At 46.7% G+C, this 12,698-nt stretch overlaps 1 protein-coding gene across 2 annotated transcripts; it reads right to left on the bottom strand.

Moving 5' to 3' along the window:
* Positions 1-797: 797 nt before the first annotated feature.
* Positions 798-10,231, bottom strand: HERPUD1 (homocysteine inducible ER protein with ubiquitin like domain 1). 2 transcript variants are annotated; one of them, XM_080936924.1, is made up of 8 exons: positions 9,953-10,231; positions 7,897-7,974; positions 7,733-7,807; positions 6,442-6,572; positions 4,678-4,800; positions 4,002-4,352; positions 2,227-2,332; positions 798-1,558 (listed from the first exon to the last, which is right to left on the bottom strand). In XM_080936924.1, the coding sequence occupies exons 1-8, from the start codon at positions 10,097-10,099 to the stop codon at positions 1,394-1,396; spliced, it is 1,176 nt and encodes a 391-aa protein (XP_080793050.1). In that variant the 5' UTR covers positions 10,100-10,231; the 3' UTR covers positions 798-1,393. The 2 variants fall into 2 exon arrangements, with proteins under 2 accessions (XP_080793050.1, XP_080793051.1); XM_080936925.1 differs by having other exon boundaries at positions 7,733-7,804.
* Between the last annotated feature and the right edge of the window lie 2,467 nt (positions 10,232-12,698).

The following is a 12,698-nucleotide window of genomic DNA, read 5'->3' as shown; positions in this document are numbered from 1 at the left end:
CCAGCCAATCAGGGAATTTGCATGAGGGCTTAGGTGCACTGAGAAAGGAGTTTAGCAGGGTGAGGACCACAGGCATGGGACCCTATCATAGACACACCACTTCATTTTGTCGAGGAACTGGATGCTTGAAAAGTCCCCTCTAACACTGCAGACTCTAGAAGCATTAGGGACCATTCCTCTGTAATATACGAAGGCAGCCCCAGCATTTGTTTCCTCTGGTGGAGACCACTTTTGGGTCCATGTTCTTGTCAACCAGTTAGAGCCCTTCCTAACCCCTGTGCCAGAGCACTGAGTTCTTTATGTGCTTTGTCTTTCTGCCACCATTGCCTCAGCTCTCACATCTAAAGAACACCAGAGAACTCATGTACTACCGAGATGAGACTCTGGGCTTGGTTTCCGGCAGTCTCTGCCTATAGTTACCCAGACATAAGGACTGCTTTCCGGGCAGATGCAGCTTTAAATTCACTCATGAGGAACCTGAGTTGGTGACTAAAAACCTCTGGGTTCATCCTTTCCTTTCTCAGCTGAAATAGAAGTTTCTTAGAAGAAGTAATGAGGCCCAGTGCCTTGAATCTGGAGAACCTGTTCTTGGGGTGTTCCTACGTAAACTAGTGACATCTGGGTAAGAACTGGGGCCATACACAGGTACAGCCCTAGTTACCAGGAGCTTCTCACTGCCTCATCCCTTGCTGGAACAAACAGCCCTCTAGGAAAAGAAGGTTTTGAGTTTCTTAAGAATCAGCAGCTGAACTATTGATTCTCCAGTGACAAAAGACACAGCAAACTTGCCAGGCAGGCAGTGGGAGCCTCTGCCACAGACATTCATAGCAAAACTTTATTGAACAGAAAACCCAGCAAAGGTTTTTACCTCTGCCAAGTCGCCGCCCTCGGTTTAAAGTAAAGCACTGCGTTTTAAAAAGCAATTATACATAAGTCTCTCCTAGAAAAGTCCTGCTAACATGTCTAGCAATTCACTGATTATATAAAGTAGTACACTTAGTGTAATTTGAACATTCCAACAGGAATCAAATCGAACCAGCAGAACCGTTTCTGCATCTATGACTTCCATGTAGAGCACACATGCACACGCGTCTATGACTTCCATGTACAGCACACATGCACACACATCTGGGGAGGTGCTCAGGCAGAACATGCGACCCTGGGCCTTCTGCTTACAGTGCCTATGAAACTACATACAGTATACATTAAAGCTCTTCAGAATAACGACATGAAGGGCCCTGTTCGGTTTGTACCAAGGCTTCATGTCTTAGTTTGTGCTTTTGCTTGGCACAGAAGCACATCGTCATCCTGTGGGTTTTCTGTGACTCTGTCGAGTCCACGCCAGGGGACAGTCCAAGCTGTCAAAACCTCCAGTGACAGAGCACAAGGGCCATCAGTTTGCTAGGGCTGGTGGGCCTTCTGGAAGAAGAGAGGCAAAGAAAGTCTTGAAGACTAGCCATGCTGTGCTCATAAATGAGGGGCTGGTGTGCTCAGGGTCCAGCACTTCACGGTCTGGGGGAAGGCGGTTGGGGTCTTCCACTTCAGGGTCCATACCTCCCTATAGGCAAAGACACAAAGAGAAGACTGATTAGGGTCTAAAGGAACACCTATCCTGAAGTCAGGTCAGGGTGAAGCCTGGCGGGCTAATGTTCCCGGGCATGAGTGCAGAAGGTAACACTGGAATTCTACAGCATATCTGCAGTTGACCTGCCATAGTTCCGAACATTTCTCTTGGCCAGTGTCAGAGCAAGGGACCTTCGGTTACGATCAAATAGTAATGAACTTTGCCACAAGCTAACCAGTCCTCTAATTTGGGCAGTGCCCCGAGCTAAGAAACCAACCCAGCAACTCAGTGTTCTGAAAGCAGACCACAGAGACAATTTCTGTTATAAAGTATATCCTTCAGGATTATGCACTAATCTGCTATGAAGAAAATCTATTCTGAGATGTGGTTATGTACCCAACTAGAATAACTATGCACCAACAGTTTCCACTGTTAAGCACAGTTACATATCTCTTATTCTCAAAATGTGGGTCAACACCCCCATCATTACATATGCAAAAGTCCCAATTACCATATGTTTATATAGAATATTCTTAAAAATAGATGCCATAAGAATAAATTTTTTTTTAACCATAAAATACTTAGCCTTAGAAAACAGCAAACCACTAGTTTACAAGTCTGAATGCTCAGGACTAGAGCAGGCAGGGCAGTGAGGCCTGTACCTGGAGGTTATTGTTGGGGTCCTGGTTGGCAGCTTCCTGAGGAGGACCATCATCCGGGAAGTTCTGAACTGGCCTCTGTCTGAATGGAAACCACCCAACGTGGTGCCTTTGAAGAAAGCACAAAGAGGCACGTCTCAGCTAAGTCACTGTGGGAGTCACATGAGAATCGTAAGGCCCCAAAGTTTAGGAAATACCACCTCACAGCCAGCCTGTCAAGCTCCTAGATTCTCTCAGGCCTGGTCCTTAAAAGGGGTGTGTGTTTTATTTACGGGCAATAAATAACAACTGGGCGCAGTGAGTGCTAATAAATGCTTGTTGATATGAACCAAACCTGAAACCCTCAAAGGAGCCAGGGTATAGTGGCATGGGACCAAGTGATCCCATAATCCCCAGGGTATAGTGGCATGGGACCCAGTGATCCCATAATCCCCAGGGTATAGTGGCATGGGACCCAGTGATCCCATAATCCCCAGGGTATAGTGGCATGGGACCAAGTGATCCCATAATCCCCAGGGTATAGTGGCATGGACCCAGTGATCCCATAATCCCCAGGGTATAGTGGCATGGGACCCAGTGATCCCATAATCCCCAGGGTATAGTGGCATGGACCCAGTGATCCCATAATCCCAACCCCCTGGGAGGCTAAGGAAGGAACCAAAGTTTGAAACCCGCCTTGGCTACAGAGAGAGGTCAATGCCACTGGTCAACTCAGCAAGAACCTGTCTCAAAAAAAAGAACACACTGAAACTGTGACTTAGTGGAATGTGCAGGCTTGCCTGGAGAGAGGCGGCCTAGGGTTCTACTTCAGCACCACAATATCAAAGCAAACCAAACTCAGCAGAAATGGGAAATAAGTCATATAAAAAGCTGCTGTAATCATATATATGTATACGTATATATGTGTATATACACACATATGTGTATGTATATACATATATATATATATATATATATATATATATATATATATATATATATATATTATATATAACAACATCCTCAATTTGGTCACAGAAATATTTGATTATAGAGATAGAAATGTTTGAAAAAAGACTTTAACTGGGAAAAAAAATCTAACAAAATTCAATTTTCAAGACAAAATATTAAGAATGCTTGTGCTCCATACATTTTGAAAACCTAAAATAAGACCCAAAAGTTTTACTATATAAAAAGTTTTTCTTTCCATTCTAACCTGTCCCTCTAGGCCAAGCTTTCTTGGGCTGTGTCCTCGAGGTGAGCTCTCCGGCACATTGCTGGAGACTTTGAAGCACCCCTTCCTACCACCTGCTCAACCACAGAGCAGCCCCTCTAGCTGGGACCTCCTTCAGATGCTGCCAAATGTCCTCTGGGGGAAGATGCAGAATTATCTCCAGTTGGCAGCGGGAGCAAACACTAAGTGTGTCAAGTGGCACTGGCCCTTCATGGCTCTGATGACGCCGTCTGAACTTTGTCCTGCAAGGCAGCTATAGCCTCATAAAAACCATCTGTCCTGGAAACAAATAAAACCTCTTATGCTTCAAGATGGCTCTGTGCTGCCCTTCATGAGCCCGTCAGCCTGACAGTTCATTTATCTTCTAACCCAGATGATGGACAAATTCTTCTTTTGCAAACACAGGATTTCTGCACTGTGTTAGCATTCCTTGAACCAAAAGTGCCAGAGTGGCAATTTTCAGTACACCTCCTTTAAAGACCACTGACTGAAAGGGAATATCTGTACCCAAGTGGCAGTACAATGTCATTTTCAGTAAAGGTAAAAGGAGAACCCGTATGCTTACAGGTACATGACGACAGTGGCGCCCATGACCATGAGGAATCTGCTCAAGGAGGAGTAGAAGTAAAGAATGCTGAGGAAAACAGAAAATGTCGCTGCTGAGTAGGTCCAGTCCAACCAGTCTCGGTTTATCTCATCATCTTCTTCCACCAGAGGGCCACCTTGTGCATTCATCCGCAAGTTCTGATTGGCTCCGGGATTAACGACTGCTTGAGCAGCTGCATTCTGATTGGCTGGCTGGTTTTCTGCCGGAAACTGGTTGTGTATAGGGCCTGGAGCTGGTGTAGAGACCACAGGTATTTCTTGTGCAGCTGGCGTCGGGACAAAAGCTCCTGATGCAGCAGTGGCAGCTAAGCTAAAATAAAAACAGAAGCAGATGCTGCTGAAGGCAGGGCGTCATAGAGGCCGGGCTCCCTCGACAGGTGAGGCAGTACTAAACATCATACCTACGAGATGTCTCTTCTAAAAAAAGCGATATATGGCAAAGCTTATCTGGAACTAATTAGACTTCAATGCACAAGTCTTGAAGCTGCTAGCATTTCCACCCTACTATACCCAGAACCACAAAGAACAGGGCTCTAGGAATCAGGAACACACACCCCTCTCTCCAGTTGGTACTTTATATAGCAATGATGGTATTTCTCTCCATTCCCAGCAGCCACACCCAAAGTAGGACTCACTACTGCATGTAGTACTGTCTTGCATAGATCTGCTGGAACCAGGAGAACTGCAGCCACCCATAGGTTGTGTAGCCAGAGAAGCCAGGCCCGAGGCCTTGGAATGTCTGCTGGACAGCTTCAGGCCTGTATGCAGATTCAAACAAAAGAACATTACGAGTTGGTTGGGGATGATGACCTTAATACTAAATTATAATCAGCAATGATAGTCCAAGAGACAGGACAAACATCACAATAGCCAGCTCTATGATGCACCCTATATGACAAGGATAGCAGCACTGTAGCTCATCAGATCCCATGGGAAACAAGAGCCCTGTCCTGCCCCGGCTTCTCATTGTGCTGGCAGGGAGATGCCGCATGCTTTCTACACTGCTGTGCAAACGGGCCGGTGCTTTTCCCTCCCCTTTTCCTTTTAATCGGGAATAAATCCACTGATCATGGTTTAGACAGAGTGCCCAAACCACATTGCCAAGTCCTTCCTGAAAGAAATCTGCAGTCCTCCCTGACCCCAGGTAAGAAGCTACACTGTGGCATTCTGGGTGCATGTTTACTGCTCATCTGGTACCCCACACAGGTTGATAGATACCCAACTTGTAGAAAGAGTCCACCCTAACTTACAGAGAAAGTCCAAGTACAGCTCAGAAAACTAGGGGATCTGCACAAGCTCACAAGCCAAGGGAACAAGCCTGGACTTTCAGACACATTTGTGCTGTGCCAAACTCGATTCTTCTGGCATGCAACAGCCTTCCCTTGCTGGGAGCAAGCATACGAGAAGCTAAGGGGCTGTGTACTTTCCCTCCCCACTCCCCTTTCTCTGTATTGTCCTGGACTCTATCTGTAGACCAGGCTAGTCTCCAACTCAGAGATCTGCCTGCCTCTGCCTCCTGAATTCTGAGATTAAAGGTGTGTGCCCCCCACTGCCTGGCAGGCTGTGCAAGTCTTTATATAATTAAAACAGGTCAGGAAAGGACAAGAGAAGGAGGGAGCCCCACAGCCCAGAACCCATCACACTCCGTATTAGGTGGGAATCAGGAAAACTCAATACAACTGATAAAATACAAATTACGAAGAAATAAATGCTTCTGCTCCTAAAAAGACATCACAATAAGAATGTCCAGAAGAATAAATAAATGTCCATCTTGTGTTGGATCTTCCTGACCTGGAGTTTAGGTTATTATAATACTTAGTCCCTCTTATTCCCAAATCAAATGATGTACCTCAAAAACTTCATTTATCAAAGTAAATTCTCCAAGAGGAAAAAAATAAGACAACTGGTATATTTGCATTTGATTGTTAAACTTTGCCTCATCTTTATCTTTAAATCTTGTCACAGATTACATCCTTTGAGCACTGTAACTTAGGCCACAAGGACAAGACTGTAGCCAGCTAGGAGCCACTGCAAAGCCCTCCATTTAGGGGTCAAATGACCTGTGTTTTGGTCTCAGAGAGTTACTTTTTAAAATATATTCCAAGAGACTAATATTAAGAAAGAAGAATCCATGAGGTCTTTAAAATAGAGCCATCTTGAGCAGCCCGAAGCTCAAATTGTTTAACAAGTCATATTTATTTTTCAAGACAGGGCTTTTCTGTTTGGCCCTGCGTGTCCTGGAATTTGATCTGTAGAGCAGAGGGTGACCTCGAACTCAGAGAGCTACCAGCCTCTGCCTCCGAAGTGCTGGGATTAAAGCATGTGCCACGATGCCCTGATAAACACACCTTATTTTTAAATTGACACAAAGTGCAACTGTGCTCTTCATGGGCACTCACCTAGAGATGGTCTCCCATCCGGAGGGAGAAAGGCTCCGAAGAACCTCCCTTTGCCGCAGGCCATCATTGGAGGAATCCCCAGAATGCTGTGTCTGATTAGTGTTGTCTGGCAGCTCTGTGGATTCAGCACCCTAAATTAACACAGATGTCAGAACAAACGACCTGATGCAGCTGTTTGCAACCGAGCAAAAAGAATAATTTTGCTACCAGTGGCTTCCATCCCTATCCCCACCCCTCAATCTCACAAACTTAAGTGCAATGTTATAGAAAAACGTTCTGAGGACTGAGAAATGTAGCTCAGTGGAAGAGTTCTTGTCTTGCCTGCATGAGGCCCTGTGTTCAATCCCCAGCAAAAACTCTATACAAACACCCACACACACACAATAAAAAAAGATAATCCATGTTTTTCTCTAAGAATAACCACTGTAGTCTCAGGAAAATCTCCTGAATGCAGCTATTACTATCAGAGAAAGGTTCCCACTGATGCTAAAATGTATGGTGTTAAACCCACTAGTTCTAGAAATCAAATGTGACATAACTAGGCAGCAACATAAAGGAAAGAGAATTTTCCGTGTGATACTCAGAAGTTGCAGGAAATACAAGTGAAATACAAATTCCGGTCAAATACCACCCTAGAATATGTATAGTGTACACGTGAGCAAATATTGTCAAGAAAAGTAAATGTGTTTCACTGTCAAACCAAAGTTTTTAGAGATCATGTAATGAAGTCTGTGGTCTTTTCCTACCCAAGTAATCATGACAGAAACTTCTATAGGAAATATGTTTACGTCTCTACTCTTTATAAAATGAATGTTCCTAGCTAGGTGATTGTGACACATGCCTTTAACCTCAGCACTCAAGAGGCAGAGGCAGGCCGATCTTTGGGAGTTTGAGGCCAGCCTGATCTACATTACATACAGAGCGAGTTCCAGGACAGCTAGGGCTACATAGAGAGACCCTGTCTTGAAAATACATAAAGTTCCTTAGAGAAATGTGTTCATTTCTGTAAACACCACTTTTATGTGCCATCCTGGGAACACAGTGACCTCAGGTCAGAGGTGTGACTTTGCTTTTGCACACGGTCAGAGGTGTGACTTTGCTTTTGCACACGGCACACATAGAGCAGTGTGCTTTCCACAAACCCAGCCCTCACTGTACTGAGAACTCTAAGTTCTGGCATACCTTGAGAGAAACACCATAAAATCTCTCTTTTAAGTTTTACTCAACTTTCTTTCTCCCTCCCTTGAGAACCAGAGATGCAAGTAGCTATTATCAGAAAAAGATGCTATACCTTTGTGCTGGTTTCTGGCATCTTTGAGGGATTCTTCACATTGCACACCAGGTGCAAAACATGTCGCTTTTCCTGCTGAATGTAACAAGAGATACCTCAGGACCTGAATTCAAACTGCAAGTGCTCGACAATGCCCCAGAGCAAGAGCCAAGGACTACAAATACCTTTGGAAGCAAGTCTTGGAGACACTGGTGATCCAACAGCAGCTTCCCAGAATAAATCAACCTCTGGTCCTCTGGGCGCTGATAGTAAAAGGAAGAAAAACAAACATCAGCATAGAACCAAACAAGTATTTTCCTGGCACCACAGGAAGACCTTTTTAAAATAATAATAATAATAGTTCTCATATGTAAAACTCTTATTTAGAAAGTGCTTGACTTTAATCTCAAATTTTGGAGGCAAATGACCCCCTAGTCCATAAGAAGGAAGACCACATACCTCACTTCTTACTCAGAGGGAAACTGTTTTCTGCCATCAAAACCACACATTGTATTTAGGGCTTCAGCAGCAATGAACTTTAAAACTTAAAAACAGTTGTTTTGACTGCTTTACTGATAAGTTCTGTACACACCAATTTCAAAAATGCTATTCTAAATGTGAAGCCAACCACCAGCAAAGGGTAAAGAAAAACAAAACAAAACCACAGTTGCTTGTGGGTTTGAAACGTTATCCTTTTCTAAGGGCACTAACTGACACTATGTCCTCACCTGGAAGGCCAATTTGAAAATTAAATATTAAGCAAATAACTACTATAAACTATTATCATCACCCAATGATAGGTACTACTACAGAAAAAAAAAATGTGCATGCTTTCTTCCTTAATTTCTGAGAGACTATCACTATGAAATGCGATGCATGCCCCTCCTGCCTTGGCCTCTCCTGTAATAGATTACCGAAGCGCACCACTGCACCCATTCCCGGTATTTTTTTTTTTTTTAAGTACAGATTTGTATACCCAAGAGACCTGTATTAAGTCTTCATATCCAAGAGGCCCAATGTTCCTCGCCTGAGGAAAACAAGCCTCAAAACAGCCTTTTTCAAATGATGCAACCAGAGCTGACAGGAGCATCATTTATGCACCTAACTGCCATCTCCCAACAAGGACACCTGGTTTCTTGAAAACAGCCACGGAGATCCAGCCCCAACCAGTTCCAGAGAGCACTGGATCAGAAGCTTACACCCAAAGTGATAAAAGTTCCTAGCCAACTCTAAAGGAAAAGTCTTGCTTACATTCCCGACAACAGGGAACAAAAACAAATCGAAACCCACGCGCCACTGCCGGTTGGAGTTCGAAGTCCCAATCTGCAGCCACCCGATTGCCCTCTCCTGTTTGATCCAGAACTGCACTCGCGGACACTTACATAACATCAGAGAACAAAGTAAATACAGGAAGGTCCAGAGCACAGCCTTCATCACGTGGCAGGGACCGGGAGGGGTGGGCGGGGCTAGGGAGCTGTTGACAGATGTGTCAACCAAAGGGGGTTGGGGGAGCCCCACGAAATAAGAAAAGTCTTCTAACTGACCCACGGTTGTCGCCAAACCAGACTCCGGGCTACTACAGCTGCTGGCTTCCTTTCTCAGTCAACCTTAGCTAGAAAGTTAAGGGGGCTCCTCCCCGAGACTAAGTGCTGCGCGACAGGGAGGGGCAGCCAACGGAAGGTTGCAGAAGAGCCATGTCTAGCTTCTGGGCGTGGGACCTTCAGAAGTTGGTGGCTGGGCACGCACCCCGCCCTCTAGCCAATGGCCTAAGCTGGCACTTATACTCCGTCTGTCCGCGGTACACCTAGAAGTCTCGATAGGCGACATTTACTTTTCTTATTTCTACCCATCAGATGCAAGCTGAACTGGGAACACCCAGTCACCTAGTAGTTTGTGGAGGGTCCCTGAGACTTGAATGGGGAAATGACTCATTAAGGTCAAATTACTACTGTTTCCCTGGCTTGGTAAAGGCTGTATACTACCTGGGAAGATGAGGAGGGGGTACAGAGACCTGGGATAGACGTGTGACAGCCTTGGGAGTTAGGTGTACCAGGAGGTGAATTGACGAGGGGCTAGAAGAGGGCAAACGAGAAGGGATGGAGGCCCAGAAGAGATGACAGACGCTGGGGCGAGCAGAGGGGCACTGGGGACGGTCGGGCAGGAAGGAGACCCGCGCCCTGTCGTGTGTGACAGATGAGTTCAGGCAGTCATGCAGGCGTGGCACCCCGGGGTCCCACTCACCGGGCGTTCGGGGTAGACTCGACTCAGGTGGGCCTTGAGGCGACTCACACTCCAACCGCGGTCGCCACTCAGCTCCAAGTCGCGGTGGCGCTGATTGGGGCTCTTCACCAGCAGTGTGACCGGCTCGGGCTGTGGCTCGGGCTCCATGTCTAAGGCGCCGGAGGCTCGACTGCGCTCAGGGATGCCGAACGGGCGGCGACGCAGCCGTCTGAGACCCCACAACGACACTTGGCGTCTTTGGGACACGCGCCCCCGTCTCGGGTACCTTTTATGGGCGCCCCTTGCCAGGACTCCGCAGAGAGCGCTCTCTGTGGCTGCCGTCCATTGGCTGAGACAGAGGTCAGTGCCCAACGTGGCCCAATCAGCGCTCGGGGAAAGGCGGCGGAGGGGCGGGCTAAGCGCGAGGGTGCGGGCTGATGCAACCCGCCGTGGTTGCGTCATCCTGAGTCCCGACAGCGGCGCGGGAGACGGTCTTTGGCGGCCATGTCAGGGTGCCCTCTGGGGCGCTGGTCTGGTTGGGGCTCCCTAGCGCGGGGTGCGTGCGGTGCCTGAGCCCTGCGGCCTGCCTGACTCTCAGATCAGCAGGTCTGCAAATTGTTCCCTCACAAAGCGGCCCTCCGCCCTTTCTGACCCCAGGCGCCTGTGTTGGGATTCTGGGCATACGTCTGTCCGCTTGTATTTTCCGGTTGGCTCTGCAGCCTGGCGTCCAGGGAAGCCTTACCACCTAGCCAGGCTGAGGTGATGCCTTAGAAGTGAAGAGAAACCAGGCCTGTGTTGCTCTGAGCTGAGTGGATGGAGGATTCCAAGAAGCCCTGGTCTTTAACCATGCATCGAGTTTGGGACATGCCCCTTATTATGAATAGCACTAAGTGCCTCTTGATTGACAAGCCCCTAGGAGACACTGGAAAGGGTCATCATTTATGGACTAACATCTGCTGCTTTTAAATTGGGTTGAGACAAGCACAGCAGTGGTCTCATACCTGAAACCTGACCAGAGGACTCTAGTGTTGTCAGTGCTCCAAAGTTTCCTCTGAGCTTGAAAAACAAAACCGGCCTAGCTCTGACCCATCTTGGTCTCAATCCCGTTAGAATAACTGGGTTTTCAGCCATGTCAGGAGCTTAAGGAGGTCAGAGGAGTAAGAGGAGGGGCCGGTTCAGGAGATGAGTTTGCCACACAACCAGAAGAAAGTGTCATAAACTGGGGGCTCAAGCAACAGAAATTTATTTCGAAGCTATAGAGGCTGGAAGTCTGAGACCAGGATGGGTTTGTACCACTCTCCTAACTTCTGCAGGTTTCTAACTGTCCTTGGCACTTCTTAGCTTTGGGAAGTATTGTTCCAATACTCCTTTCTGATCACATGACATTCTCCTGGTGTGCATGTGTGTGCATGCACATACACAAGTGTGAACGTATCTGAACCATCTCTTTATGCATATCTCTGTCTAACCCTGCCCCCCATTCATAAGGGATTATAGTGGCCAAAGACGTCATCTTAACAATTATCTTTAGCAAAGACTGTATTTCTAAATGCCATCACATTCTGGGGCTGAGACTTCAGCATCTCTCTGGGGGACACACTGCACCTCACCACAGCTGGGCATTTGCTAATGGTCCACTAGGAACATGCCACAGAACCCCAGATGCTTCCTCCTCAGGTTTTGTGTTAAGGACCACTGAGGCTGGGTGTGGCAGAAGTAGGCATATCTTCAGAAACTAGAGGGCAGAAAGGAGGGCTCCATCCCTTTGCATAAAGACTGGCCCCAAAGGCATGTGATCTGCACCATAGTGATCTTCACATTTGACTTAATACCCTGCTGTTTCTCTCTTAAAATTCTCTTTGAAGATGTATTCTATCTGTGTGCCTGTGAAGATTTATTCTATTTGCATGCCTGTGTATGTATCTGTGTGCCTGTGTGTGTGGTGTATCTGTGAGCCTGTATGTAGGCATGGTGGTGCAGAGACCAGAAAGAGAGTATCAGAATTTCTCCTCCACCATTTCCTTTGAGGCAGGGTCTCTCCCTAAACCCAGGGCTCTTGTTTTCTCAACTAGCTTGGAAGCTGCAAGCACCAGCAATCCTCCTGTCTCTGCACTACTCAGAGCTGGAGTCAAAGATATTTGCAGGGGATGCTTAGACTGTTGTGTAGGTGCTGGGAGCTGAACTCTAGTCTTCATGATTTTGAAAAAGTGATCTAAACCCCTGAGCCATCTCTCCAGTCCTACCCCTTCTCTCCAAAACTTCTTCATAAGACTAATATTTTCATTTTTCTCTGTGCTCCACAAATTATGAAGCTTTTCCTACCTCTTCTGGATGGGAAAACATAGCTGATTATGATATGGTAGGCCTGCTGCCTAGAAACTACAAGTCAGGGAAGATTAGATGAGACAAGCAGAGACCTTGGGGAGACAACCAGATGAGAGAGACAGACTTCATGGGCAAATAAAGTGTGCCTGTAGAATGTTTCCCCTGCCTTCAGAGACAAGCCTCAGAGTCCCTAAGAGAGCTTGTCCATTTCCACCAAGTACTACACAGGGAAGGGATGGGCTTGGGGTGCCACTTGAGGGTAACATGCTTGTCTAACATGCATGTTGTTCTGGGTTTGAGCCTCTGTAGTGTGTGTTGGGAGCGGGAAAGGGTTGGGGGGTAACCTGTGTTGTTGACTTTACCTTCCCACACCCCGAGAGAAAAAGCACATCCAATTTGTTTCTGTCTTGGATTTTTATCTCCCTGTGATATGCCCTTCTCT

The sequence above is a fragment of the Micromys minutus genome, assembly GCF_963924665.1.
Source record: "Micromys minutus genome assembly, chromosome: 24".
Classification (NCBI taxonomy): domain Eukaryota; kingdom Metazoa; phylum Chordata; class Mammalia; order Rodentia; family Muridae; genus Micromys; species Micromys minutus.
The sequence above is the reverse complement of the archived record's forward strand: the minus strand, read 5'-3'. Positions and strand labels throughout refer to the sequence as shown.

Bases quoted from the DNA above. Each gene is read 5' to 3' on its own strand.
- HERPUD1 (XM_080936924.1), bottom strand. From the start codon at position 10,099: ATGGAGCCCGAGCCACAGCCCGAGCCGGTCACACTGCTGGTGAAGAGC. The intron at 7,975-9,952 runs GTGAGTGGGACC...TTTTACTATCAG, and splicing joins GAGTCTACCCCGAACGCCCG to CGCCCAGAGGACCAGAGGTT. The intron at 1,559-2,226 runs GTACAGGCCTCA...CTTTGCCTATAG, and splicing joins ACCCCAACAATAACCTCCAG to GGAGGTATGGACCCTGAAGT.